General features: G+C 40.1%; 1 protein-coding gene and 1 pseudogene across 1 annotated transcript in view; both read left to right on the top strand.

Moving 5' to 3' along the window:
• LOC145655862 (ribonuclease inhibitor-like) overlaps positions 1-26,412 on the top strand; it is a gene marked incomplete at its 5' end in the record, with an annotated part of 52,093 nt that extends 25,681 nt beyond the window's left edge. Inside the window, 3 exons of the mRNA XM_081709327.1 lie at positions 21,790-21,966; positions 22,481-22,657; positions 23,201-26,412. Of these exons, the coding sequence (XP_081565453.1) occupies positions 21,790-21,966; positions 22,481-22,657; positions 23,201-23,381 (535 nt within the window). The remainder of the gene's footprint in view (positions 1-21,789; positions 21,967-22,480; positions 22,658-23,200) is intronic.
• LOC145655875 (NLR family CARD domain-containing protein 3-like) lies at positions 10,000-20,244 on the top strand (annotated as a pseudogene).
• Positions 26,413-26,760: the final 348 nt, after the last annotated feature.

The raw sequence follows: 26,760 nt of genomic DNA, 5'->3' as shown, positions 1-26,760 counted from the left end.
CTAACAATGACCAACACAGTACACACACTATCAGAGATTTAAATAGACAAAAGACACAAGACATTAAGCCCCATACAGGTGCATACAATTACAAAGGGCATGGTTACAAACATTAAACCCCCTGCACGCGGCAGGCCGTACCATGTGACTTGTGGGGGGTGGGGGCGTCCCGTGACATTTATAATACTTTTCCAGGTTTACACTATTATGTTCAAATCATACTTTATTCAATATATGCAAATTGATATTCAATACTTACACCAACTGGTTCTTGGTATCATTATGTTCAACCTAAACTACTTCTATTTTTTTTAAAAAGGCGATCTTATTTCCTACCGCCAGGTGCCCATATTGCTTCTTCTGGTGATCCTTTTTCATAGCACCAGATGCCCATATTCTTTCTTCCGGTGCTGGGCCGGGGTGTCCCATCCTTGAACCAAGGATCCCCCAACTGAGGCCCCTAGAGGCCTGTCAAAGAGGCCTTCTGAGGCTTTATGCTGAAGCCAACCATCCATATTCTTCTGCTTACAATATCATTTTATTACCTCACCCTGCACTGTGAAATACACATCCTTATATTCACAAAAGCACATGCTTTGGCTGGTAAAACATTTCTTATTAACACCAGTCTTGCTTGTCTTCCTAACTGGTTCAGTTCCTTCACTTTTAAGCTTCCCTAGTGTTATTATTACATATTTTAGTTTACTGTATCTAAATCACTACATAAGAGATTGTAGCCTGCACCCAGTAGTAGGAGGGATAAAACACAGACTATTTCTTTGTTGTGGTTTGTGTATATAAACATCTGATTTGTGAAAATGATTTAATTTCTTCTAATTAATAAACTGTTATAGTAGCTATAACCCTGATGTAGTGATGCACAATGTAGTGACATTTCACATGAGGAAAAAACATCAATAAAGGTATTTTTGAATGGATATAACTAAAAATTAATAATACATTTTCTTAAAATTATTACATAAGGATATATATATATAAAATCATAATCGAGAATCATCCATGAGTCTGAAGACATCTAGTTTTAATCACCCAGCTCTACTTATAATAGACAATAAAGGCTGAAGAGACTAACATTCCAGATGTAGTTTTATTTCAACAGTTATTTATTTTAATTACTACGAACAACAACAATGAAAGAGTGAATGTATGATGGTGCACAGACTGATGGGTGATAGAGGGGTGGAATATGAACATCGTAGAGAAAATAATGACAGGAGATCATTTTAATGTCAGAGTTGGTCAATGTTTGAATAAGTCTGGAAGTGGATACTTAGCCTGTACATGCACCTCCAGTTTTAAGTGATTTAAGTTTTCAAATGATTTGTACTTGATCACTTTAATACTAGTTATCAGAAATTGTACACATAGTACAATGATTCAGGAGTCACATTGATGTAAACACTTGGGACATGACAGTCATTCACATCCAGACTTATTTATCCCTCATTTAGGTTCTAGTTGAGCTCCTCTAATACAGAAGAACATGTCAAAAAAACCAAAATGACTTTTATTTTGCGGGTTTAGAATGTGTATTTTGATGCTGGAGATTCATTTTCAGTCATGCTCTACATATTCTGATTCACCAGGGTCTTGTCTAATAAATTGAACACTTGAGTATATACATGAAATTACCAAGTAGCTGCACAGCATTTTCTACTAAGTGTCCTAGACATCTAAATGCACACAAAGTCATCAGTCACTATACATTCAGTGTGCAATATTCTTTTTGCTAAAACATCACAACAATGCTCAATGTACAATGCACTTATTAAAAGACAATATTAAATTCTTCATTGTTATTATGTTAAATGATTATGCTGGGATAGTGCTGTAATACTGTAAAGAAATAGTATGCTTTCTCATGTATACTTACATTTTGTAGGAGGATTGTGAATATTTTCAGCAGTGAATGGAAATATCCAGTCCTTTGCAATGCAAACATTGAAGCTAATCCATGCTAGAAGCCACTGAACCGTCTCTCAGCTTCCATCTTATAACTGCACCCAAAGAACTCCACATAAACTTCAGCTAAAATAAGCCTGTTCCTTTCCATGATGTCCCTTAGTATTGGTAATCAAATTAAGTAAAAACAATATGGATTACTGTATCAGTTTTGCCAAACAGCATCACTCGCATGTGCTACACTTCATCTGGCTTAGAACACAAAGCAGTGCGCATATTTCAAACTCACGTAGTGGGTAAACAAATAAGGCAGGTGAGGTGTCTGCGTATTCATCTAAGCGTCCTCTATTTGTTGAAACAGCTGCCAATCACGCCGCTCGTGCTTGGACATTGGTTGTGAAGTCATTTGATAGCTTCGCCTCCCCTTCCCCCTTCACACCTTGGTGAGGATTGCTGTCACTCAAAGACATTAACTCTTCATTCTTCAAACAGAATCTGTGGACTCTAAGAAAGGAGGGTCTTGTCCCTTATTCACCCCTGCTACAGGAGTAACATCCATTTGCTTGCATATTTTGTTATTTTATGAATGAAAAGAACACGTGTTTTGTGCAAAGACGTGAGCAAGCAAATGAAGAGCTTTACTAGCATTCTAGATACTTTTTAAACATGCCAAGCAATTGCTTTGATGGTAATTAAATTAATAATAACAATAATAATAATAATAATATATTACGGGTCTACACAGTCACATTTACTAAACCAGACATACTTGGTCAGGCTTAAGCTTCCCTCCTGATATTATCACTTGTTTATTTTACTGTATCTAAATCACTACATAATAAATTGTAGCCTAAACCCAGTTGTAAGAGGGATAAAATAAACTATTTCCTCATTGTGGTTTCTAACTATGACTTGTGATCACTTTGATACTTATGATACTGAATTTAGCGTAGCAATAAACGTCCCTGATGTGTGAAAATTATTTAATTTCTACTCATTTAGCAAACTATTATAGTAGCTATAACTTTGAGACTGCAAAACCCTGATTTAGTGATGTAGAAGCATTTCACATGAGGAAAAACTATCAAGAGGTATTGTTGAATTTATTTTGATTTAGCTAAATTTATTTATTTTTCTTACATTGCTTTTATACTTGCACAGTTTTGTTGTACTTGCATAATTTTGAGTCTCTTAAGGATCTTTAAAAGAAATAAACTTGCTGACTTTTTGCAAGTTTGTCTTGACTGCTGCAGAATGCTATTATTTTTGGACATTCAAAATTCATTCTAATAAATAAATGTTGCATGGAATTGTCCAATTTTTAATTATTAGTATGTAAGGGTGTAAAAAAATTAAATCATAATGAAGAATCATCAATAAGTCTGAAAAAAATCTATACTCAGAATGTAGTTTTATTTCAACACTTATTTTATTTTAATTACTAAAAACAACAACAATGAAAGAGTGAATGTATGATGGTGCACAGACTGATGGATGATAGAGGGGTGGAATATGACCATCACAGAGAAAATAATCACAGGAGATCATTTTAATGTCAGTGTTGCTCAATGTTTGAATCGCCGTAGTGTTTTGAAAGCATCTTATTCATCTTATATGATTTCTCCACTTTTGGTTTCTTCAGCTTGTTCTTCATTTTGAGGTTTTGAGGATGGCAGAACTAAAGAAAAATAAATAAATCAATAATTTACAAATGTGCAAAAATCCAAAATAATCATATTATTCGTATGTGTCAATCAAAAAAACATAATTTAGTCCAATATGAAGTTCTTCCAGTAAATAGACTTAGCTAACAGCTAAATGAATTTCACTTCTTACTGGTGTGGTACTTATGAAAGATGCAAAAAGTGGTAAATAACTCCTACATCATCTCTTTCTCTGTCGTGGTTCTGTTCTTTAGAGACATCTGATGAAGATGTCAACAGTTTACTGGCCTCTTCTAGAGTTGTGTGAGTGACATTGATGATGTTTAAGAGGCTTCTGAGCAGGTTCTGGTCCACTGACTGAAACAGACATGAAGGATGAATATTCCCCACTCGCCCTCCGCTGGGCCTCTTTATCCTTCAATAATCCTCACAGTCAGTGACAAATGGTCCATTTGAAATAGGAAAATCAGCTCAGTGAAAATTATCCATGAAATGTGACGATTAACCAATTGAATCTGTGTGTCGCGTGCTTGGGCTCACGTGGACCTGCATGTGATGTCGGCCTTGGGTCTGCAGGCGTTGCTGGATCAGTTCGCTTGCATGACTGATCAGACCCCTCCCCTCACACATCTGTTCCAGCAGCGTGTCATAGATCTCACGTGGAACCAGGACGTGGAGGCCATGAACATGGGCCCTGGAGGAGAGGCAGGGCTGGGCAGGATCTGAGCAGCAGACCGACGCTTTGATCACTGATCTGAAGCTGCTCTTGCACACACTGCCACTGTCCCTCCCAGAATGGTCCTTCTTTACTGAAGCTACGAGAGCAAGATGAACAAGAGTGCATTAATGTGACATGATTACACAGCACAAAACAACAAAACAATGATGAGCAACGGTAAAGAGGTTATTAAAAGTATACCTTCCACACCTCCAGTCATTTCTGTAATGTGCATCTGTTTTCTGACAACCTTTCATTAAATGGTGCCACTTAAAACACCTTGCAGGTGTAACTGTACAAATTCTATTAAGTCATTATCTTTCTGCTGAAGTCATTTGTTACACCTTCATTAAATCATTACACTCACCACCATCTTCATCTACTCTCAAGTGGAAATGGAAGACATGATTTTTCAGGTTCCGCAAGAGAACATTTTTAGTAAATGAGGATAGCTTGGCTAATTCTGGATTGTGTCCTCGTGTTGTAGAACTGGTGTGTGCACCTCGCTCAGCACCCTGCAGATGTCTGTACAGGTCCTGGGTCCTCCTGATGGTCCCCAGCAGTGTTGGTTTCAGTTGATGAATCTGCAACATATGCTTCTCCACTGCTGATAAAACCACATCAGGAGCTTCTTATATTTTTGTCAACAGCATTTTTAATAGTTATAATGCAAACAATTATGTACAGGGTATTAAAATAAGAAAAATCTTTAGCAGCAGGTTACAAGGTTGTTATAGATATATGTTACATCTATATTTGGTTTTTCACTTTGAAAATAACTTAGCAAGAGTAGTTTGACAAAAATGAAAGACCCCATCAGTCCCACAGTGCAGAGTGTACCTTGGATCTGGTATGTAGGATGTGTAAAGGCCTCTGTGTATCTCAGGCGTTGTTTCAGGAGCTGACTTTCACTCACACTCTCCTGTAGCTGCCCAGACATGAGCTAAGATCATCACAGAGAGACAGAGTGTTACAAACCCCAGGAATCACGCTCAGCCCTGCACTGCCACGCCTACCTCTTCCCACAAATGCCTCCAATCTGGTTTACTGGAATACTAGCACACACCTGATCATTGTTTCTCTCATCACTGCTCCCTTACTTAAGCTCCCCTCCCTCACACTCACGTCATGAAGTATTGCCAACCTTATTTTGCATACCAAGTGGTTCAGTTATGGTTTTGTCTTTCTGGTTTTCGACTTCTGCCTCACCCCTGGACACCCCTGGACTCTGCCCCATGTTATGGACCTTGAATCAACAGGACTACGAATACATGCCTGACCCCTCTGATCTGTTTGATTTCACTAATAAAACCTCTTGCAATTGGATCCTCTTCCTTGTATGTGTGTGTGCAATCATAAACACAGAGAAACCAGTAGTTAGAAATAATGACTCCAAACAAGGATCAGAGCCCTTATACTGAAATAATCAGAAATGTCTTATGTTGGGTAAATGATATTATACATTTTATTGTCTAGGACAGCACTAGTTGCATCACTTCCCTTTGTGATGATTCTAAACCTTAGTTTAGCTCCTTAGTCTGAATATAAACATGAACAAAGTAAATAAACATCAAATTCAGAGTGTGAGATTCAATAGAGTCAATTCAACTTAAGGAACCATTCTTTGCATCCAGACTAAACCTAGTCTTAATCTTTAGAGTACCGGTCCATTATATCAGATGAGTTGTGAATCAGGTGTATTTTTAGTATGTTAAAAACACTAAACTCCGCCCTGCACCTGGTCTGACTGAATGAAATGTCGGGTTGCTACCTGGAGCTGCTGCTTTCTGTTCTCAAGCTGTAGAGTGAGTTTGCTCACATCAGCCTCCAGATTCTTCAGCTCTGACCTGCTCTCTGCTAGCGCAGCATCTTTCTCAGCTAGATCCTGGATGTAACCTTCCAGAATGTCATGCAGCCCCTGCTCACACACATCAACAATCACCCTCATAAATGCACACACCCCCTGCTGCAGTGTTACTCCCTGCTGACCCCCCTGGTGTGATGAGGAATATTGGTGCAGAGTCCTTCTCTTGCAGGGGTCAGAGTTCAGGCAGGGGTTAAATGAGGCTCTATAGGTCTTTTGTATTAAGAGCATATTTTTGGACGTCTGTTTTTACCTGTAGGTTGCGATGTGTTTGGAGACACCCACCTGAATCTGTTTCTCTTTGTCCATCAGGACCTGTTGGAGGTCGTTTTTACTGGCCTCATGATTGATTTTGGTCTCCTGCAGCTCAAAGTCTTTCAACTCCAACAAGTTCTTCAGATCCTAAATAGAGAGAGAGAGAATACATAGAGTACAAATATACTAAACATTTAGTACAAATGGATTTCCCTATATTAAAGTTTTTAGTGTCTTAAAGTAACAGTTTAATAAGCATACATGTATGCAGGAACATGCACCTGCACACACATACACACTCACACGTATGTCATCCTCTTTCAGGGTGGTGAGTGTGGAGTTGTGGGCGTGGCCAGGCTGGTGTGCACTGCTCTGATTGGTGCTCCTGTTCCTCAGCTGATTGATTATGGTGTTCTGAGCCTTGAGCTCCCCCTGCAGCTGTTCTATGTACCTGACAGCCATCACACACACACTCGATTAGGCTACATTTTATTTCACATGTTCATTTAGAGCTATGAGATGGACTCTCTGCACACAGATTCATCTTGGAATTACATTCCAATTACATGGAACTACATGGAGAAACTCCACTGAAATCACTGTGACATTAGAATGGTGTGTGCCAGCTCAGGACTAGGTACTATAATATAATTGTCTTTTGCTAAGAATAAAAAACAAAGCATTTCTAAGGATAATTTCTTCTATAATTAAAGTACAGCGATTTACTAGCTAAGGATTATTATTGTTTAATGAAGGCCCTAAGGTTTAACTTAAGTGGTCAGAAATTAGCATTTAAAATGGAAATATGTCAAATAATTTTGTTGTTTTGATGTGGTTGTCCTGGAGAAACAGCCCGAGTTTCTAACTGGGAAATCTTCCATGAACAATGTTTCTTATCAGAATTAAATATAGGCCTGTACCGACCTGTGCAGCTCTTCAAAAGTTTCCTTTGATTGGCTCTGATCCTCAGAGGGCGGGTCTTGTAATGTGTAGGCTTGTAGCTGGTTCTCTAGCTGTAGGCGGAGAGTCTTCTCTTGATGGAAAAGCGCTTCCATCTTCTCCAGTTCCTCTCTGCACCTGCTCAGCTCCTGACAGGTGGATGAAGAGCATTACGTGAAATGAAGAAATAATTCAATTCAAGAGACGTGTCTGGTCCTGCTACTGCAGTAGCAGTTAAAACTATTCTAAAAAGGAAGAGAATAAAGAGGCTTGGGCAGAATAATTTATGCATTTGAGAAGGTCAATTTATTGCCTTTTCAAGTTGTATTTAGATTTTTTAGCGCCCTCCCTTTATCTAGGTGCGGAGTGTGATTAACAAGTGTCCCCAGTCTCGTCCGCTCAATTAACCGGCTCTGATTACAAAAACTAGACTCGGGTCTCCTCACGTCTAAGTTTTGCTGCGTCGCCACTGGGAAACGCTCCTCTGCCGCGTTGTAAATCTGTTCTGTACAACTGCTGCACTTCTGCGAGCCGCCCTCATACTTGAGGAAGCATATACGCATGCGCAGGTTAAAGTTGTCCTTCTGCAGCTCGGATATCGTCTGGATTAAAAAAAAGAGCAAACAGATCGGATGGATGTTCAGACAGACAAATATTATTTGGCAGCTTGGCAGTAAAATTGCATACCTGCGTCATTTCTTTTAGTGTCCACGTTTTGTTCCTGGTCAACAATTTCCCATGTTGAGGAAAACTCATCATGTTTCTCTATTGATTTAATTTGGCCTTTCACGATCGTTCCTGAATCCAGGGGATACACGGATAATATAAAATATTTTAGATATTTCTATAATTAACGGCGCACTTAATTTAATGATATAATAAATAATGCAAGTAATATTGATACTATTGCTGAAAACTATTAGAATATGCAATAATTCTGGTCGGACTATACCTTGAAAATCACCTTGTCCTCCTTCAGAAAAGCATGTAGGTATTTAGTGTGTTGGAACGCTTTTAAATAACTTACACTTTCCTTAGGTTGTGATGTCATAATTACATTAATGCGTCTTAGTGGAACAGTTCACTGACGCAGTAACGCCAGCAGTGGCAATTTGACTTTAAGTGTCTGACTTTTATCAAGCAGTAAAACCATTGTCATGCCTCTGATAAACCTGATCAGGAAGGAGACGTAACGGAAACCACAAGGTGGTCAATTTCAGAGCTACAGATATTAGTGGTAAATAATGTGGCTAATGACTGAATTTGTACTCTACCAAAGTTGGTTACTAACACTAAATGGTAGCAGATTGGTAATTTTCCTTTATATAGCAGAGCATATTACTGTAAGTTCAAATCATATTATTTCTTTATCTATTTGAGCAAATTCCACAGTCATACATATTATACAGTATAAGAACAATATGTGTTAAATACATTCATATTTTTGTTTTGTGAAATGGCACATAATATTATGTATATGAATGTGCCGCAATTATTTTAAAGTTCTAACTGTTTTATAATAACATTTGTATCATGATCATGAATGACTTTCCTTTTCATTCACAGTTAATAATAATGAAATTAAAGAATTGTGTTCTTGTGCGCAAGAACACAAAAACATTCGCGAGCGTACAGTATGTGTTTGTGTGTGCAGAAGAGCAAGTTTGTGTAAGAGCAGGATATATCTAAACACGTGCAAGCAGTTTTGTAGCAGAGCAAAGTAAATGTAAGCGAGAGCAGAGCAAATATGAGTGCGCACATGTAGATTTTGCATGCGAGCAAAGGAGATCCGTGAATGCTGCGAGTTACACGTCAATACTGTGTGAAAAAAACAAAAAACAAAACAGATGTTTGATTTTGCGCTTTTTCCAATTAATGCAGATTATGTCCCTTGTCGTGTTTTGACCTTTTATTCAGAATTTTTGTCTGAAGTCCCTTAAAACATTCACTTATGTCTACAGCTCCATCATAACCTTGACCTTAGATGTTACCTACTAGTAAATAGATCTGCCTGATTAACGTCTTTGGGTCGTCTTCTTCTCAGATACATGTCTTGGCACAAACTAAACGTTCACATACTGTCTTATACCACTACATCACTGGGCATATGCTCTGGACATGGCGATCAGCAGAGGAGAGACCCAAGATACCATTTTAAAATGGTTAATTCAAACACTCAAAATGGTTTGAACTGTCATCTCAGGCGAGTGTATGCTAGAAACGAAACTTAATGACAAAAAATAGTCATTTTATATAGAGTTTGTGAGCACAGAATAGGTATTACACACAAACTAATAACCTGTCTCTCTCTCTCTGTGTGTGTGTGTGTGTGTGTGTGTGTGTGTGTGTGTGTGTGTGTGTGTGTGTGTGTGTGTGTGTGTGATTGTGTGTGTGTGTGTGTGTGTGTGTGTGTGTGTGTGTGTGAGTGTGTGTGTGAAAACCTAAGTAAACGTCTGCTCAGAACAGCTGTGCTGTATAAGCTCCATGACAAATAAAATTCTCCCACAGTCAAAATCCACTGGTAATTTACTGTCACTGTTCTACGCTATTCTGTGTTATTTAAATACAGTTCTATACTGTAGCTCTGATTTCTCTCTCCCGCAGAAGGTTGGATAAAGTGTTGTGACTGGTCACAGCAGTCCGGCCCCTAAAAAACAATTATCCTTGACAAAACCGGTTCAGTCCGGTTTAACGCGAAAGTGAAATTTTTGTGCTCCATTTTAAGAAGCGGAATACAAATATCTTTAGAAAACAAAGCCGTTGAGTATCTGAATCTGAGCTGTCAATCAAGAATTATATGAACTTATATTACTCAAAGAACAAGTTCTTAAATTTAATATTAACAGAATTGAATTTTAACAAGGTTAATGTCTGAAAACGTAAAGCTTTTAGCCGCTATTCTGTTACAGTAGGTGTCTTCGTTTACGCGAAATACAGCAATAGAACTGAGGTCGTCTGATTCAGAATAACCAAACTAAAGTCGTTCTAGGCTCATCTAAGAAATTGTTCCGAATCAACATGTTTACATGAACTGTATAAAAAGTACTAATAAACGCACTATATACTTCATATATTTCTATTTTGTCCTCTCCGCAGAAACAAACTGCGCAAATAGAACAGGCGTCGTACTGCAGGAAGTGTCACAAATGTCTCGGACTGTGAGCCAGTAGATCTAACAGTAAGTGTTTAGGTGTCCAACTAGATGTAGACTAGTTGTTTTATCAGGCTAAGACCGTGCTGTTTACACGATCATGTCGTAATTAGACTGACAGTGTGAGGTTAGTATTGTACCAATAGTGTGCATGTCAGTGTAACTAAAGAAGTAATATTTATAATATTTATTAGTAATATTATTAAGTGATATTTCGACACTGTTTCTTTGTATGACAGTGATTGAGTTAGTCTGTGACCCACTATGCACTTATAGAACACATTTTTCCTGCCTCTGTCTTCTTTTCCACTTTGCAGTGATACTGTTCACTACACCCACGTTTTTGAGTTTGTTTTAGTGCTGTAAGATTACAGTTTAAACTTTATGCATTATTTGCTCATTTTAATAAACTATATTTTGTACTTATAAAGTTAGTAAAGGTGCCTGTCTACACCAAAGCTCTTCAAAAACATGAATGACTGTTTCTCTTCTGAGAACATTAAGCGAGAAAATACTGTAATGTTTCGCTTATAGGCACATTCCGAGCTAAAGCGTGAATGTCTTGGTCGTGCTTCGTTAAAGCGCGTGAATGTCTTGATCGTGATTGATTAAAGCGCGTGAATGTCTTGGTCGTGACTCGTTAAACGGAGATCTTGGCTGCAGTTCGGACTGTGAACCAGTAGATCTGACAGAACGTGTTTACACGTCCAACTCGGCTACGTGTTTTGAACTGGCTAAGACAGTGATTTTATACGATCGTGTGTTAGTTCAACTAACAGTGTCAGACTAGTATTGTACCAACGGTGCGCATGTAAATCTAGCTAATAATTTATGAAGTTCTGCGCTGTTTATTTGTGTGACAGTGATTTGGAGTATGCACTTATTATAAAAACACATCTTTACTGCCCTCTTTTGCAGTTTAGCCAGGGCTTTAGCCTGGTAGTGATCTTGACACTAACCTCTCTGTGATCACATGAGGATGTTTACATTTGCATTTATAAAATTTAGCAGACACTCTTATCCTGAGCGACTTACAAAGGTGCTTTATTTATGTTTTTTGTAGCGACACAACAAATCACTTCTGTAAGTCTCTCTGGACAAGGGTGTCTGCCATATGCAGTAAATGTAAATATTGTAATTGGATATGTGTTCTGATTATTAATCTGCATGTGCGTGTTTGCAGGTGTACAGCTATAATCTGTAGGAGGAGACATGACCTCCAAAATACGTGTCTCTGGGGAACAGCACACACAGAAAAGAGACAGGTGAGAGAACATAAATAAACATACTTGCAGTGCATAGGTTTGTGCACTTATTTACTTGGGATATCTGAATAAATCTATATTTATTGCATTTAGTAGATGTTCTTAGCCACACAGACCTCTTAAAAGTGCTTTGATATCCATTCACAAAACCCTTGAATAGTACCAGCAGGTAACAATCTTAAATCAGATACTGCCAGAAACAGTTGTCTCTACTGAGACAGAGACACAATGCATAATACAAAGATGAAAGATAAGTATAAACTTCAGAAAGTTTAAGACCAGCTTAATGTAATGTAAAGTTGCTCTCTGGTATAACTCTGGTCAACTTGAAGATCACTTAGTAAATAACAAGAAACATAATAATGAATTTAGTGTTTTCAACATCTTTGTATGAATTCTTTAAAAAACATTCAATAAAAATCGCAACGATAGACATAAATACATATTAATTTATATTTGCACCATTTATACACACATTAGTATTTTGGCCTTAAAATAATATATTTTTAATTGTGTATGTTAGTCTGATTCAGGGTAAGAGATCAGACTCCCCGGAACCCAGCAGTGTATCCATGAAGAGTGACCAGTCAATGGACATTCCATTACAGTTCAGAGAGGGAGTGTATCCTACTGAACTCAGGTAAGGATGACGTAGGGAATGTGACTGTTCTACTGAGCTCAGGTAAGAGTGAGTCCTCCGCTTACACTTCAGAGAGGGAGTGTATCCTTCTGAGCTCAGGTAAAGATGATGTAGGGAATGTGACTGTTCTCCAGAGCTCAGGTAAGATGGAGTCCTCTACTTACACTTCAGAGAGGGAACGTGTTCTGATGAGAGGTGATGGTCTTGATAGACCATCGATAGAGATAAATACATATTAATTTATATTTGCACCATTTATACACACATTAGTATTTTGGCATTACAACAATATGTTTTTAATTGTGTATGTTAGTCTGATGCAGGGTAAGAGATCAGACTCCCCGGAACCCAGCTGTGTGTCCATGAAGAGTGACAAGTCGATGGACCCTAAACGTCAGTTCAGAGAGGGAGTGTGTCCTACTGAGCTCAGGTAAGGATGATGTAGGGAATGTGATTGTTCTACTGAGCTCAGGTAAGGATGATGTAGGGAATGTGACTGTTCTACTGAGCTCAGGTAAGGATGATGTAGGGAATGTGATTGTTCTACTGAGCTGAGGTAAGCATGATTTAGGGAATGTGACTGTTCTACTGAGCTCAGGTAAGGATGATGTAGGGAATGTGACTGTTCTACTGAGCTCAGGTTAGGATGATGTAGGGAATGTGACTGTTCTCCTGAGCTCAGGTAAGATGGAGTCCTCCACTTACACTTCAGAGAGGGAGAGTGTTCTGATGAGAGTTGATGATCTCCTGGTTTAGGACAGTGTTCCTCACTCCCAATCCCACCTGATCAAACTCACTCAGCTCATTATGAAGCCCTTCATGAGCTCCATCAGTTCATCCATAGTTTTAGTTTTGAGGCCATGACACTAAAATATCTGCCCCTACAGAGACCAATCTTAACTTATGGATAGAGAGAAGACCTGCATCAGAAGACCTAAGTGTATGGGTGGAGCAGTATGGATGTAGGAGTTCAGCTAAGTAGGGAGGTGCAAGACCATGCAGAGCTTTGAATGTAAGCAGGACGAGTTTATACTGAATGTGTTGAGGGACAGGGAGCCAGTGTAACTGATGTAGAATCGGGGTGTTGTGGGCTGACATTTTTTAACATCTAAGAGAATTCTGGGATGTAAATGAAGAGAGAGTTGCAGTAATCAAGATGGGATGTGATGAAAGCATGAACCAGAGTTTCAGCACCTTGTCTGGAGAGCATGGGCCTAAGTCTACTGATATTGTGACTGTAAAAAAAAAGGCATTTTTAACCATTGACATGATGTGGGGTTGAAAGAGTAAGGAGTACACCAAAGTTCCAAAATGCAGTTGATGATTTGACCAAGACCCATCTAGACTGAGTTTAAAATCAGTTAATTTAGCGATTATGGATTTAGAACCAATAACTAAAATTTTATTTTGTAAGGATTTAACTCTAGGAAGTTTATGTTCATCCACTGTTTGAGATCTTTGATACAAGAGAGTAAAGCAGGAAGTGGTAAGGTAGTGTTACCTTTGGTGTTACTATAAATCTGAGTGTCATCAGCATAACAGTGGAAACGGAGACCATGCCTGCGGATAATCTGACCAAGGGGCAACATATCGATTAAATAGGAGAGGACCAGGCACCGATCCCTAGAGAACATCTTGGGTAACGATAACAGTGTGTGATTTGTGTTTACCAAGTGTGACAAAATGTGATCTATTAGAGATATAGGAGATAAACCATTCAAGAACTGTATTAGTAATCCCAATGTCTGAGAGGCAGCTGATAAGTATGTTATGGTTTAATTGTGTCAAACACAGCACTTCTATCTAGAAGATCTAGAAGGAGGAGAACACACAGGGCACCAGAGTCAGTAGAGAGAAGGGGATCATTGAAACCATGTAACAGGGCTCTCTCAGTGTTGTGCATAGTATGGAAGTCAGATTGGAAAGGTTCAAATAGATCCTGAGTATTTAAGAAAGATTGCAGTTGAGAGGCTGGAACCCTGATTAGACAGGGGAGATTGGAAATGGGTCAGTAATTATCAAGTAGTGCAGCATTTAGTCCTGTTTTATAAAGAATGGCAGTTAAAGCTGAGGTTTTGAGAGCTGTAGGGACAGAATCCGAAGGGAAGTATTAATGAGAAGACATGGGAGAAATAGCAGAAGAACACTTAAGAAGAGGAGTTGGGGCAGGATCAAGCTGTAGGTAGATGAGCTGGATTTAGTTACAGTAGTAATGCTGTTACTGAACATTGCTGAGCTCCTCTTTTAATGACAAGACAAAAACAAACTCTCTAAATTACAGTTTAAGTTTCAAGTTTGGTTTATTTGTCATGTACATAGATAACTCGCAGTGAAATGGTTTGAGAGTGCTCTGTCCAAACTGAGGGAAAAAAACAGGGGTACATAAGGAAATATCTCTCTCTCTCTCTCTCTCTCTCTCTCTCTCTCTCTCTCTCTCTATATATATATATATATATATATATATATATATATATATATATATATATATATATAAAACAATGTATGTACAATATATGTATAATATGTTTATCAGGCTTTGCCAGACATGTAGCACAAATGTTTAGTCCGTGGATCAGTGTGTGTTTACATGTGCACATAGTCTGGCTAATATTATTCTAGAACACATGTTTTAATCAGCCTAAGCTTAGGTCAACTAAGACACTATGTCACACTATAACAATCAGACTGTAATATTAACATGATCATATCTAAGTAAGACAGTTGTAGACTAATATAAGATCATGGGTGTACATGTAAACATAGATAGTGAGGGGTTAACACTTGTGTAACAGTTGATTAATCTGCTTGTATTATTCCTAGAAATACAAAAATCTTGGTGTTATCTTTGATCCAGAGCTCAGATTTGATCAGCAAATCAATTCTGTTATTAGGAATAATTTTTACAAGTTCAGAGAAATTTCCCAAAATCAAATTCTTTGTTCATGCTTAGGAACAAGTCATCTACTCACTGGCACTCAGAGTTGTTCAGATCAGCTGTTGGCTGTTCTAAAATCTCGGCTGAAGCTGAAGTGTGACTGTGTCTGTTCCACAGTCTTGACTGAAGCTGAAGTGTGACTGTGTCTGTTCTACATTCTCGACTGAAGCTGAAGTGTGACTGTGTCTGTTCTACAGTCTCGACTGAAGCTGAAGTGTGACTGTATCTGTTCCACAGTCTCGACTGAAGCTGAAGTGTGACTGTGTCTGTTCCACAGTCTCGACTGAAGCTGAAGTGTGACTGTGTCTGTTCAGTTGCAGCACTGAGGCTGTGGAACAGTCCTTCTCTGAATATCAGCTCTGCTCCCTCTTGTGCAGATTTCAAACACTTCTTTTTACTCTGACATTTTCATTTCTCTGTCCATGTTTATGTTTGATGGCACATTTCCTTTTGTTTTACATTTCACAGGTTTTTGTTAAGATATTTTTCCTAACTTTCCACAGCACTTTGATCATTGCTGTTGTGGTAAATGTGCTCTATAAATAAAATGTAATTATTTTCTAACAAATCATCTTGTAAAGGAGCCCTTTTGTCTGTTTTGCTTTCCCGTGTCCTTTGTTTATTGTTGCATCTGTGTGTTGTCCTTCTCCCTGCTCCTCCCACCATTCCTGCCACTCCCCAGCCTAACTCCACCCACCATTCCTGCCAAAGCCCCAGCCTAACTCCTCCCACCATTCCGGCCACTTTCCAGCCTAACTCCTCCCACCATTCCTGCCACATCCCAGCCTAACTCCACCCACCATTCCTGCCACTCCCCAGCCTAATTCCACCTACCATTCCTGCCACTCTCCAGCCTAACTCCACCCACCATTCCTGCCAATCCCCAGCCTAACTCCTCCCACCATTCCTGCCACTCCCCAGCCTAACTCCTCCCACCATTCCTGCCACTCCCCAGCCTAACTCCTCCCACCATTCCTGCCACTTTCCAGCCTAATTCCACCCACCATTCCTGCCACTTTCTGACCTAACTCCACCTGCCATTTCAGCCACTTGTCCTTAGTCTCTGCATTGTTCTCTTCCCAGATTCCTCCATGTATATACTTCTCCTGTTTCCTGTCTTCCTGTTCTTGTTTGTTGACCTTTGTTTTCTTGTGGCTGAGTGTGTTTAGCACATTTGCTTTACTTTCACTTTCTATTAAATGCCTTTTTGAGTTTCTACACTCACACCTGCATCCTGATCCTTTCTGCTGCCGCACACCAGGCAGCATCACAGATCTATTATGAAATGCAGAAACACAAGTGTTGATAATATATAATCTTGTATAATATCTACTTGTCTGTATAATCATGTGTTGTGCAGGTATGAATGTGCTACATATTCCTCCATAAAGGTCTGTTGTGTTTGTCCACAGTGTACAAAGAGAAAAAGCAGAACTCACCTACAGAAAACAATTGGAGTCCATATTCAAGGTATGTAAGTGTGGGGGTGATTTCTAGTATATTTGGGTTTTAGGATGTAACAGAAGTAATAAGATTACTTTTTCCATTAAGTGATGAGTACAGTAATCCCATTACAATTTTAGATAAGTGATGAGTAATGCATTACTTTTTTTAAGTAACTACCCAAACACTGCCAGAATGTTCTCCATCATGAAACAAAATCATGTAGTGATCTCTCTCTGTAACATGGTGGTGTTTTTTTGATTGTCTGTTGCTGTTTATTCCTAACCAGGAGCTGGAGCACAAAGTCGTCTCTCTGGTGAAGAAGGAGCTGAAGAAGTTTAAGAAGCTGCTGAGTCCAGATTACCCAGCATGCTCTGAGAGAGAGATGGAGGATGAGGAGGATCAGAGCAGTGCCAGAGAGGGGGCGCTGAAGATCACACTGCATGTGCTGGGGAACATGAACCAGACAGACCTCGCTAACACACTACAGACCAGTAAGAGCTCTGGATCATGGCTTTATGATGACAGTATCACTATAACTAAATTTTGTCCTCTGTGTTTGTGCAAAGTGTTTCATGGTTTTGATAAATGGTTTTGATAAACTTCAACATCAAAGATAACAAGAAAATAAAATATTTGTGATCATGTTCTTCTGTTTATTAGAGCTATTCTCTGAATATCAACGAAATCTCAAACACAAACTAATGGATACATTTAAAAGAATTAATGAAGGAATTTCCCAACAAGGAAGCTCAACTCTTCTGAATGAGATCTACACAGAGCTCTACATCACAGAGGGAGGGAGTGGGGAGGTCAATAATGAACACGAGGTGAGACAGATTGAGACAGCATCCAGGAGACCAGCAACACAGGAGACACCCATCAAATGCAATGACCTCTTTAAAGACAAACCCATCAGAAGAGTGCTGACTAAAGGAGTTGCTGGAATTGGGAAAACGGTCTCTGTTCAGAAGTTCATTCTGGACTGGGCTGAAGGAAGAGCAAATCAGGACGTCCTCTTCATATTTCCACTTCCTTTTAGGGAGCTGAATTTGATGAAGGAGAAAATGTTCAGTCTGATGGATCTGCTTCATCACTTTTTCCCAGAAACAAAACAATTACAATTAATACACTGTGATGCTTACAAAGTCATTTTCATCTTTGATGGTCTGGATGAGTGTCGACTTCCTCTAGATTTCCAGAACAATGAGAACTTGTGGAATGTAACAGAGTCGACCTCGGTGTATGTGCTGCTGACAAACCTCATCAAGGGGAATCTGCTTCCCTCTGCTCTCTTCTGGATAACCTCTCGACCTGCAGCAGCCAATCAGATCCCTCCTGAGTGTGTTGATCAGGTAACAGAGGTACGAGGGTTCAGTGACCCTCAGAAAGAGGAGTACTTCAGGAAGAGAATCAGTGATCAGAGCCTGGCCAACAAAATCATCACACACATGAAGTCATCAAGAAGCCTCTACATCATGTGTCACATTCCAGTCTTCTGTTGGATTGCAGCCACTGTTCTAGAGAGAATGTTGGGTGAAGCAGAGAGTGGAGAGATCTCCAAGACTCTGACTCAAATGTTCACACACTTTCTGATCTTTCAGATCAAACACAAGGATAGAAAGTACCATGGAAACACTGACACTGATCCTCAACAGACTAAAAAGACAATTCTGGCACTGGGAAAACTGGCTTTCCAACAGCTGGAAAAGGGCAACCTGATCTTCTATGAGGAAGACCTAAGAGAGTGTGGCATTGATGTCAAAGTAGTGTCACTGTACTCAGGAGTGTGTACCCAAATCTTCAGAGAGGAGTCTGGGCTTCACCTGGGGAAGGTGTTCAGCTTTGTGCATCTGAGCATTCAGGAGTTTCTGGCTGCTTTATATGCATATCTCTCCTTCATCTCCAAAAAGAAAAAATGTGTTGAAACAGCAAAAGAAAGGTCTCTTTAAAAGATCAACCATGTCTGACTTCCTTATGAATGCAGTGGACAAGGCCTTACAGAGTGAGAACGAACATCTGGACCTTTTCCTCCGCTTCCTTCTGGGTCTGTCACTGGAGTCCAATCAGACTCTCTTACAAGGCCTACTGACACAGAGGAAAAGAAGCTCTCACAGCAAAGAGGAAACAATCAACTACATCAAGGAGAAGATCAGGGAGAATCCCTCTCCAGAGAAATCCATCAATCTGTTCCACTGTCTGAATGAACTAAAGGATCATTCTCTAGTACAGGAAGTCCAGACATACCTAAGCAGAGGAGGTGACCATTGTCTCCATGGAGCCAGTCTCTCTCCAGCTCAGTGGTCAGCTCTGGTGTTTGTGTTGCTGAACTCAGAAGAGGAGCTGGATGAGTTTGACCTGAGTAAATATGACCCATCAGAGGAATGTCTACTGAGACTGCTTCCAGTGGTCACAGCATCCAGAAAAGCTGTGTGAGTATTTTCATTCATAAACTCATTACTGCACTGGTGTTAGTACATCATGATCTCCATCATAAGGTACTTTTGTTAATTTGTAAGTGTTTCCTAAACCCCTTTGTAACTAATGTATCATGTACCCTAATTACTATTTAAGGTGTTAGCTGAACCACTCATTAATCCTAAAGAATTTACACACACACACACACACACACACACACACACGCACACACACACACACACACCTCTCTTTTACCCACATTAACATTCTCTTTCACATTTTCACAGCCAGTTATGGAAACAGATGCAGGCCAAGATGTAACATGTGTAAAACATAATAAATTTACCTGAATTAATTATAATTACAAAGATATTAGAGTAAATTCTGTTGTGTAGCCCAGTGTAGGTGAGAATGTGTAACTAACTTTAGAAAATTACTCATCTGAGTTGTATTTCTGAGCTGGTGTATGCAAAGTAGTCTTGTTTTTTTTCCCACTTTTCCTGAACATGTTTCTGTTTCTGTGTGTCTGCCCTTTTTACCAAAGTCTGCTGTTTGGTCTTCCTAGTGCTGACCTTTGCCTGTTAACACTGTTTGCTTTTTGGACTGTGGACTGGTTGTTGTTCCTCGTATTTAAATGAGACTTTTTCCCATTTTATACAAACCAGCGCTGGACTCTGCTCCTGCCCTCCCGCTGACAGTGAGAACAAAGATGAGCACAGCAGTGGGGGGAGATGAGAACAAAACTACATAGACCAGAGTTTGGACTACAACTCAGAATAATGGGTTCAGTCTTCTGTATATGACCCATAATAGTCCACATATTCAAACCAGCTGATGGACAAACCTGAAAACATAAATACCTGTTGTGACGGTGGCGGCACAGAGGAAGCGAAAGGCAAGGTTGAGCCAAAGTGCTTTTTATTCTGCATTGTCAATACGTGAAAAACCACAACAAATAATCAACGATACTCAGTCCTAACACTCTGTGTAGCGATGTACAGGGTGGAAGTGAGTAGTCCGGCGTTCCACTAATATGCAGCGCTTTCTCTCAGGACCTGTGAGTTTAAATAGAGAGAGAGAACACGGGACAAGTGAAGGTGATTAGTAGGCAGGGGACTGGGAACAAGGCAGGGATGTAGTGCGCTCCCTAGCAGGAGTGGGCGTGTCCCTCCTTCTGGATGCCCGGCCAACCGTGACACCTGGCAAATATAAGCAATCCCTTAAAACTGTTTAAAAAAAGAAATGACAGGTCTTCTCTCTGACTAGTCACTGATGTGTCTGAAAATAAGTATAGTTTACTAAGCAAGTCTTTACTAAATAAATAAATCTTTATTTATTTATCTTTGATCCATGTTTATTCAGTGAATACATGGTAATATTTTACATTTCCCTTGTTCAAGATTATTGAAACTGATATTGAAGGCCTTGCATAGTGTGTCTCTAAAAGAGCAACTTTGTTAAAGAGTAGCTTCTCGTCTTCTATTAATATAAGCTCCTGGCTGCACCCACAAATGCTGCTCTCTCAGGCTCAAGTGGTGATCTTCAGCTGGGTCCTGCCTGAGACACCCAGCAGATGCAGCAGGACTAGAGCAGGTGAAGGGTACTGTGGAGAGACAGGCTGAGGGGATGGAGATGGACATTCTTCTCCACACACATCAGTTCCTCCTCTTATCCTAAGAGACACTGATGAGCCAGTATATCCAGGGCTTTCTCCTCTTCTGGGGTTTGTGTGGATATCACTCCCCACTGCTCAGTGTGAACTGCCTGCACTTAATCTCTGCACAATATCATCACACTGCTTCTTTCTCTGTTACACAAACTAACAGTTTTGTTCAGTTTCCTCCACAGGAATATGGAACTCCATGATTATAAAATTGTATTCACCCTTCTGTGATGTTTAACAGGTTAAGGAGGATGCGGGGACGAGGCACGTTAAACATAACATACATTTTAATCATAAGCACAACTCAACACACACAAACACACTACATATGTCAAACACCGACAACCTTGACGATACGACACGAGACTTATATACACTCATGACAATTACACACAACAAGGATCAGGTGCACAACACAAGAGGGCGTGGCAATACGGACAGACACGCACACGCACACATTTGAGGGGTTAGGGGCTGTACCATGACACTTCTGTCTGTCCTCCAATACTTTAGTGTCTGAATCAGTGGCTGTTTATACTGTTAGTGTCTTTGATCAGTTTATAGTAAATCAGTTTGCACTGTCAATGTATTGTTTGCCTGTTGACTTGTGGGACTGTTTCCAAACTTAGTGAGCAGTGGAGCTAACAAAGAAGCAGTTTTAATTTGTTTATTTTCTTGTTAACAGTGCTCTGAATTAACACACCTCACACACAGTGTGTCACCCCCCCCCCCCCCCAACACCACACATTGTAACTTTTTGTGTGTGTGGTTGTGTGGGGGTGAGGCAGTGTGATTGTGATTATGTGTTTGCATTTGTGTAAGCATGTGTGTGCGCACATGCTCATTAGCATAGGGTGTGTGTGCGTGTACTGATCTGTAAATGTGAGGGGTTTTTCTCCTTCTCTCTGCAGGCTGGATAACTGCAGTATTACAGATGAAGGCTGTGCTGCTCTGGCTTCAGCTCTGAGGTCAAACCCCTCATCACACCTGAGAGAGCTGAATCTGAACCACAATAAACCAGGTGACTCAGGAGTGAAGCAGCTCTCTGCTCTACTGGAGGATCCACACTGTAAACTGGAGAAACTACAGTGAGTTACTGATTTACTGTCTCTTTATATACACACACACACACACACACACACACACACAAGCACACATACATACACATACAGTCAAACCCAATATCCTCGCACACATATGCGCACACTCAATATCATCAGTCAGTATCCTCAAACACACACGCACAAATACACACTGTCATTAAGCTCTCTCTCTCCCTCTCTCTCTCACACACACAAACACACAGTCAGTATCCTCTCACGTGTACACATTCAGTATCCACACACACACACATGCACACACAAACATGGAGTCAATATCCCCACACACACAAATACATACACACAGATATAATTGCTATTACCCTCTTCCTCTTTCTGACACACACATTCCATCACTGTATTAATTAGATTCACATTTACTCACTCACACACTCACTCACTCATTCTCTCTATATACACACACACCATCACTGCATCACTATCACAACATGTGTATGTATACTGATCTGTAAGTGTGAGGAATTTCTCCTTCTCTCTACAGGCTGTATAACTGCAGTATTACAGATCAAGGTTGTGCTGCTCTGGCTTCAGCTCTGAGGTCAAACCCCTCATCAATCCTGAGAGAGCTGAACCTGAACCTCAATAAACCAGGAGATTCAGGAGTGAAGCAGCTTTCTGCTCTACAGAAGGATCCACACTGTAAACTGGAGAAACTACAGTGAGTTACTGACTTACTCGCTCTCTCTCACATACACACACGCACACATACACAGTGGGTGTCCTCTCACTCTCTCTCACAAACACACACACACGCTGTCAGTATCCTCACACACACAGTCATTATCCTCTCTCACTCACACACAGGCACACACACACACACACACACACACACACACCCACACACACACACACACACACACACACACAGTCAGAATCCTCTCACCCCCTACACACATTGTCATTATACTCTTTCTCTCTCTCTCTCTCTCTCTCTCTCTCTCTCTCTCTCTCTCTCCCACACACACACACACACACACACACACACACAAACACATATAATTGCTTTTACCCCCTTCCTCTTTCTGACACACACATACCATCATTGTATTAATTAGCTTCACATTTACTCACTCACTCACTCACTCACTCATTCTTTCTATATACACACTATCACTGTATCACTATCACAACATGTATTGTGTGTGTTTGCACATATGTACTGATCTGTAAGTGTGAGGAATTTTTCTCCTTCTCTCTGCAGGCTGGTTAACTGCAGTATTACAGATAAAGGTTGTGCTGCTCTGGCTTCAGCTCTGAGGTCAAACCCCTCATCACATCTGAGAGAGCTGAATCTGAACTCCAATAAACCAGGAGACTCAGGAGTGAAGCAGCTCTCTGCTCTACTGGAGAATCCACACTGTAAACTGGAGAAACTACAGTGAGTTACTGACTTGCTCTCTCTCACATACACACAGGCACACACAGACACACACACAGTCAATATCTTCTCACTCTCACACGCAAGCACACACACATACACAGCATGAGAGGATGTTGTCAGTATCCTCTCACACACACTGTCAGTATCCTCACACACACACACACACACACACACACACACACACACACTCAATATCATCACACTCACAGTCAGTATCCTCATACACACGCGCGCGCACACACACATACCATCAGAATCCTCTCACACACACACACACAGTCATTATCCTCTCTCAATGACACACACACACACCTTTCCGTAACACCCCTCCCCATACACAAACAACAAAACATGCCCAAAACTTCAACATCTGGAAAGAGCATCTGCCACTACATTTTCTGAACCCTTTTTATGTTTGATGTCAATATTAAACACTTGTTTAATCAGAGACCAACGCATTAAGCGTTGATTGGCATTAGCCATATTCTGCAAGAACACGAGCGGATTGTGATCAGTGTATATGGTAATGGGGCCCGGACGACCACCAAGGTACACCTCAAAATGTTGTAACACTAGGAGGAGCGCAAGGGCCTCCTTCTCAGTAGTGCTATAGGCCAGCTGATGTTTCACAAACTTTCTAGAAAAATTACAAATAGGGTGATCTAGACCTTGTGAGTCCTCTTGCAGGAGGACAGCACCGGCTCCACTACCACTGGCATCTACCTCAAGTGTAAAAGGACGAGTAAAATCAGCGGTTGCTAGAACAGGAGTGCTGAATCAGCTTTCACTGAGTCAAATGCATCTTGACAGGGTTGTGACCATTCAAAAAGGGTGGTGTCACAAAGCAAATTTGTGAGGGGTTAAACAACATCAGAGAAGTTCCTACAAAAGCAACGATAAAAACCTGCCATGCCCAAAAAGCGTCGGAGTTGTCTTTTCATCTCTGGGGCAGGAAAAGACTTGATTGCTTGTACTTTGGCATCAATAGGACGCACACTACCACAACCCACCAGTTTCCCCAAGTAGGCAACCTCACTCTTACCAAAATCACATTTTTCAAGATTAAGCACAATGGAGGCATCCAATAGCTTCTTAAAAACAAGATCAAGCAACTGCACATGTTGTTCCCAAGTTTTGGTATACACAACCACATCATCCAAACAGACTTCACAGTTAGGCACGTCATCTAAAATCATAATCATCAAACGCTGAAAGGTAGAAGGGCATTTTAAGACTGAAAGGCATTACCGTCTATTGTAGAAAACAGTCAGGGGTAGCAAATGCCAAAATGTCAGATGCATGAGAGGTTAATGGAGCTTGCTAATATCCCTAAAGTAAATCAAGCTTACTTACAAATCTAGCTGAACCCCACCTTATCCACACAATCCTCCATTCTAGGCATTGGGAAGGAACCAGAAACAATAACTGCATTAATTTTTCTGTAGTCAGTGTAGAAGCGGTATGTGCCATCTGGTTTTAGCACCAGAAAGCATGGGGAACACCAGGCACTAACACTAGGGATAGCAAGATGATTTTCTAACAAATACTTGGTTTCTTGATTTAGCAATGTACATTTCTGGGGATTGGTGTGATATGGGTGTTGTCTAATGGGTGAATGAGAATCAACATCAATGTCATGCTGAAGGACAGTTGTACGAGTGGAAACGTCTGAAAATAATGTGAGGTATTTCTGAATGAGACTGCTGATGAGAGTGCTCTGGGTGAAGACTTAGACTCAAGGGGCTCATCGTCATTGGAGTTTCCTGATTCCATTTCCAACCCCAAAAGTGGGATCCTCGTGGAGGGACTCCTTCACCTTCATTGAAGAGTACATAAAGCGATCGGAATCCACGTCTGACCGGAGACTACTGTTGTCATAGTTCTCACATTAACAAGGGAGATAACCAGAGACAGGTATGACACATGGGTGGGGTGTGGCAATGAAGACACACACACGTGACGTCAAACAAACAGCGAGGAGTCTAGGAGGAGGGGGCCATGCCATGACAGTGTATATTTATATATGTGACATCTGCTCTGATCTTTGACGTGGGATCCAGTCAGGAGAGTGGAGGGGAGCAAGGTGACTCCCATGATGCTGTGTGCCTGTCACGTCTACAGACCGGAGCATTCCCCGTTTCCCAGGCAACCTAGTAACTTCTGGGGTTTTGTCATTCTCTATGGATGCCTGTCTCCTCCCCTTTGTCTCCAACTGTTTCTGATGTATCCCTGATTATAGTCTTATACAAAAAAAAAACGTTCCTATGTATCTTGTTTGACAGTTATTGTTTCTCCTCGCTTATGGTTAGCTTTTGTTTCTCCTTGTGCCTTCGTTGATATGTGTTTGATAATATGTCTCTCTTGGTTGTTGGTTAGTTCTCGTCGGTCTTTGTTTCGCTTTGTTTTGGTTAGAGTGTGTTTGTCTTTCATTGTGTTTGTGATAAGAACCTGTGTTACACCTAGCTCCTTGCTCCTGTTTTGTTTGTTTACATCTCATTTGTGCTCTCCCTCTGTGTTTGCCGTGTACGCTGCCTTTCCCGTAAATGCTTACCCGGTATTGCTGTCTGTCTTTGATTTTGTTCAGTGTTTGTTTGTTTATTAAAACTAAGTGTTTCTTTATCCTATTTGTCACGATCGTTTTGGTTTTACTTGTTAGTTCCATTTCACGTAACACGCAAGGTGTCGGCACTTCACACGTGTGTTCCTGTTGTTTTTCTATCCTTTATATTTCATTTTGTTAAAATCATGCTATATGGAGCTGTCTTTAATCGTATTAGCTTTTCAAAGCTTCAAATGTGAAGTTTTACATTCATTTTTGTAGACATTTGTTAATCCCAGTTATCTCACTCTTTCTTGCATTATGCACTGGCTCACCGTATCACTGTATGTGACAGTTTCTCTTTCGAAAGCTTGCCTGAACGTTGACATATTTTGACAGTTTTCAGTCTGTTCTGCCTTGCTTTCCTTTATGCAGTTTTCCATGCTTGGTTAAATATGTGGGTTCAGAGCTGGAATAAATAATAACATACCCATTAAAGATGCTCCTACAAGCTGCAGTGTGTCTTTCCATTTTTTATTTTGGTTTATTTATTTTTTTTGGCAACTAATAAGTTAAAAACAATTTGCAGACACTTCAATACTGAACAAAGCAGAATATCCCGATACATTTTTTGATAGTTTACATCAGTGTCCAGGATACATTCCAAGAACAGATCTTAAGCTTTACAGCATTTGGCAGGCGCTCTTATTCAAAGCAAATTACATTTTAAAGCAAATTCTAGCTGGTTATTCATTAATAGGTCTTTGTTATTGCTGTACATCAAAAAAGCTGTAATACCAATAATATACAAGAATCTTTCTAAAAGAGCAAGAATTTGCCT

The sequence above is a fragment of the Electrophorus electricus genome, unplaced genomic scaffold (genome assembly GCF_041902795.1).
Source record: "Electrophorus electricus isolate QZ-2024a unplaced genomic scaffold, ASM4190279v1 Scaffold38, whole genome shotgun sequence".
NCBI lineage: Eukaryota > Metazoa > Chordata > Actinopteri > Gymnotiformes > Gymnotidae > Electrophorus > Electrophorus electricus.
The sequence above is the reverse complement of the archived record's forward strand: the minus strand, read 5'-3'. Positions and strand labels throughout refer to the sequence as shown.